Below are 4200 nucleotides of genomic sequence, written 5' to 3' on the forward strand. Positions count from 1 at the left end.
CTCAACCCCAAAACTACCAAAACCGCACCCCCCCCAGGTCCACTATATCCTGGATGAGATGCTTCTTAATGGCTGCGTGGTGGACACCAACAAGGCCAACATCCTGGAGCCGGTGCAGCTGCTGGAGCAGGTGCAGCAGTACTGACAGGGACGGGGCGGCACAGATGGTACGCCGCAGCACTAACAGCACGCGGCGGCACCGACTGGGTGGCGCGGGACGGACGGCATCGCAGCAGCGCCTGCGGCGCGCGGCAGCGCCGACGGCGCGCGGCGGCGCTCACGGGGCGCGCAGCAGTGCAGCTGCATGGAGCCAGGCCGGTGCCGAGGTGGCCCGGCCTGTGATCCCCGAGTCGGCCACGGCGCTTCGAACGCGGTTTGAGCAGCTTGGCTTTGTGCAAGCCTGGCGGTCCCACGCATGTGTGAATGGAACAGCCACGGGCGCCCTTCGCGCGGCTCGCGACCATGGACGCTTTTCGGCCGCCGACGGGACTTGACTTTTTCGATGCGGGTCCGGACTTAATTCTGTCCGCCGGCGCTGCGACACGCGCCGACTCGCCCCGCCTGCAGCCGTTCAAGTCGGCCGCGGAGTCCTTGGATGCAAGTGTAAATGGAATCGCAGCAACGGCCTCCTGCGTGGCTCCTGCGCTGCATGGGGCGGCTCCGCGACCGCCGCTGCCGAGGGGCTCTCGGCTGCGGCGCGAGCACCGGCACTTCTTATTTTTACACGACTGCCGGCCTGGACGCACCCGCAGGGCGGATTGCCGCTAAGCGGCAGGCCCCCTGTCCCCTGGCGGCACCACGGCGCACAAGTCCAACCCAGGAAGCTTCCTTGCCATGCTGCCAGCTCAGCGGAGTCGGGTGACGGGCTGCTGCGCGGGCTGCTTAGGTGCTTCGAATCTTCAGCGGGGGGGCTGCCTGACTTCAAAGCACGGGGCTGCAAGGGACAACAGCCAAAGGAGGGAGCCAGCTGTCGCAAAAAGGTACCCGGGGTCGTGTGCGGGTGACGTTATCACATTCGTGCGTGCGTGTGCGCTTTCTTGGAGCAGCAACACCGGTTCGAGGGTACATGGATGCGTACAGCGGGTGCGTTGTACATCAGAGGGTGTGTGGTGGGACACATCGGGCGGCGGCGGTACGCCCCTCACCGCGCCGTCGCCCTTACATATATGGTAGGCGCGCCCCCCGAGCGCACGCCGCGCATGGCGCCGCCGGCGCCCGCAGCCCAGGTGCGGATGAACCGCCGGGCGCGGCGCCCGCGGCGGCGGCGCCGCGGGCGAGGGTATGCGCGTGTGATTTTCAAGGCACCCAGGCCCCCAGGAGGGGAGGCAGTGAGGCGTGCTGGGCGCCTGAGTTGTGACGCCTGTCCCGCGACCCCAGGGCGGGCGCGCGCCGGCAGGCGGGGTGTGGTGGTACAAACAGCCAACAGTAGCGGTCAGTGGTGGACAATCAGGGCGCGCGCCCGCGCCGCCGGCAGGGGCGGCGCGGGCGGACGCGCACCCGGGCATGCTTACAATTTGCTACTGGGGCCCCGCGCAAAGGGCGCCCTCTCCGGGGCGCACGGGCGGGCTGGAGCCCCCGCGCCGCGCACGCCGCGGCCGCAGGCGCGGCCCCGGGCAAAACAGAGACAGGTGTACACACTTCTTATATTTGGGCGCGCCTCGCATGCGCACGTACGGCGCCCCTGGGCCGGTTTCCAGGGCGGCGGATTCGTCCATGAAGATTGCACGGTCAGTCTCCCGGATAACAAACCCTATTCTCAGCAACAGCCCCGCCCGCTGGCTGCCCGCCCAACCCAAGCCGGCCCCTCCGCAGGGGACGGGGGTAGAGCGGGCCAACCCAGCTGGCAGCAACGCAGGCGCGCCAAGCAGCGGCCCTACCAAGTTCAAAACGGATCGGCGGCGCGCCCGATGGCAGGGCGCGCGCGCCGCGGGACCCACAACAACAACTCAGCGCCTCCCGAGCCGCCTGCGCTCACACGACATTTGGGTTTTGCATGACGGCGGGAATGCAGAGCGCCGGCAGGCGCCCTCCGCCCCCAGTCCCCGGCCCAAAGGTGAGTGCGGCGCACCCCGCACGCCGAGCAAAACGACACGAGAAGCCCTCTAAAGCCCCGGCTCAGGCGCCCCTGGCGCGCGTGTGCGTGCACGTGCGCGTGCGCGGCGCGGCTCCGCGGCGTCCCCAAATGGGGTGGGAGGCGGGGCGGCGTTTAGGGGGCCTCTGGGCGCTCGACCATGACGGCGCCGTCCGCCTCGGCGGCGGCGATGACCTGCGGGCGCGCGGGACGGGAGGCCGCAAGGCGGGTTTGGGGTTCACGGCCAGCGTTGGGGGAGGTGCGGATGCGAGGGAGCATCGGCGCTGCTCGGCGGGCCGTGCTGCACAGAACGTCATGCTATGCAGCCGTCGGCGCCACGGCCCGGCTCGACGACGGGCGCGCGCCGCGCAAGGCGACAGCCCCCAGTTGAACGCAACCGAATGTGCACGCGCGCGCTCAACAACTGAATGCGCGCAACCACTCTCACCCCCCCCCCGGCCGCCCTCTGTGCACGCTCGACCCCAAACCCCGCTCGTACTCACGCAAACACATGCGAGCAAGCATACCCACCTTTGCACCCATCCTCTCCCTGAGCCCCCTCTCTCGCCCATCCACACCCGCACCCGCACCCGCACGCGCACCCACGCCCACCGCCACCCAGGCGCACATACTCTCTCTCTGTCTGTGCCTGTCTTCCTCTCTGTGTCTCTATGTGTGTCTCTCTCTCACACACACACACACACGCACACACAACCACACACGCGCGCGCGTGCGCGCGCGCACCTGCGCCTTGCTCAGCAGGTTCAGCAGGCAGTGCAGGTCCGCCTTGCAGGGGTACCAGCACGGTCCCCACACGCACACACACACACACACGCGCGCGCGTGCGCGCGCGCACCTGCGCCTTGCTCAGCAGGTTCAGCAGGCAGTGCAGGTCCGCCTTGCAGGGGTACCAGCACGGCCCGTACGCCGCCAGCGCCCCCTGCAGCGCCGCCTGCGCGCCGGGCTGCACCATAAGCGCGTTGGCGCGCGCGCCGGACGCGCGGCAGAGCGCGTGGAGAGCAGAGACGGCGCTCTCCTTGAGCTGTGGGAAAAGGGGGTTGGCAGGCAGAGAGGGAGTGTGTGTGAGTTTGATGTGTGTGTGTGTGTGTGTGTGTGTGTGTGTGTGTGCGTGCGTGCGCGTTCGTGCATGTCTGTGTGCGTGTTTGTGTGTGTTTGTGGGAGGGCAAACGAGCAGGAGGTTATCTGGGTGTTGGTCGGCTGGGTGATGAGGGGGCGTCTGCACAGAGAGAAAGGGCGCTGCGAGGCGAGGGTGCTGAAATGGGGACGTTGGCACGGAGGCGGCGCCGCCAGCTGTGATGCGCAGGCAGCTGGACCCAATATTTATAGATTCGCGGTCCAACAGGCACCAATGGATGCGGAGGGACGGAGGCAGGCACCGAAAGAGGCAGAAACGCCACCTCAGACAAAGCTCGGCGCGAAGACTTTGCACGACCGCCAGGTCAGCAGGCGCGCGCCGCTCCCGCGCCCACATCACCCACCTGGGTCCGCGGCATCGGCTCTGACAGCAGAGAGGTCAGCGCCGGCAGGCCGCCCGCCTTGAAGATCTCCTCCTGCGCCGCCGGCGTCGCGGCCAGCGCGCCGACGACCGCCATGGCCTGCGCCTGGGCCACGGGGCGCGTGGGGTCGCGCAGCAGCGCCACCAGCAGCGGGACGGCGCCGCACTCGCTGGGGGGCGGGGGAGCGGGCGAGACGAGGGGGCGGAGTCGATCATCAGAGCGATGCCTCCGCTCACGTCTATCCTGGGGGTGAACTGAGCTGTGAGCGACGCGCGCGCTGGCCTTGATGAAGGCTCGGCTGCTTGCCTTTCTTGCCACCTTGAAATGAAGCCCAAAGTGCCAGGCATACGCGACACATCCAGTGCAGGAAAGGCCCCCTGCTGAGTCACAGGCCGACTGTTATAGTATATGGACACCCAGTCATGGGTAGGAAGGGGGGGGGGGCGTGTGGCTCACCAGATCGACTCCTGCGCAACGGCATTGCCGGCCATGCCGCTGAGCATGCCCAGCGCGGCGGCCGCGGCGGGCTCCGAGGGGTGGCCCAGCAGGTGTGCCAGCTGGGGCACACCGCCAGCTGTCACGAGGGCGTCCTGACCCTCCGGCTCCCGCAGC

General features: G+C 68.8%; 1 protein-coding gene across 1 annotated transcript; it reads right to left on the reverse strand.

Annotated features, from left to right (window-relative positions):
• Positions 1–2206: 2206 nt before the first annotated feature.
• On the reverse strand, positions 2207–4079 carry MNEG_14613 (hypothetical protein; the record flags this gene model as incomplete). The annotated part of the gene is made up of 5 exons (XM_014036915.1): positions 2207–2266; positions 2816–2857; positions 2928–3113; positions 3571–3757; positions 4045–4079. The coding sequence occupies 5 exons, from the start codon at positions 4077–4079 to the stop codon at positions 2207–2209; spliced, it is 510 nt and encodes a 169-aa protein (XP_013892369.1).
• Between the last annotated feature and the right edge of the window lie 121 nt (positions 4080–4200).

The sequence above is a fragment of the Monoraphidium neglectum genome, assembly GCF_000611645.1.
Source record: "Monoraphidium neglectum strain SAG 48.87 unplaced genomic scaffold scaffold04626, whole genome shotgun sequence".
NCBI classification, from domain to species: domain Eukaryota; kingdom Viridiplantae; phylum Chlorophyta; class Chlorophyceae; order Sphaeropleales; family Selenastraceae; genus Monoraphidium; species Monoraphidium neglectum.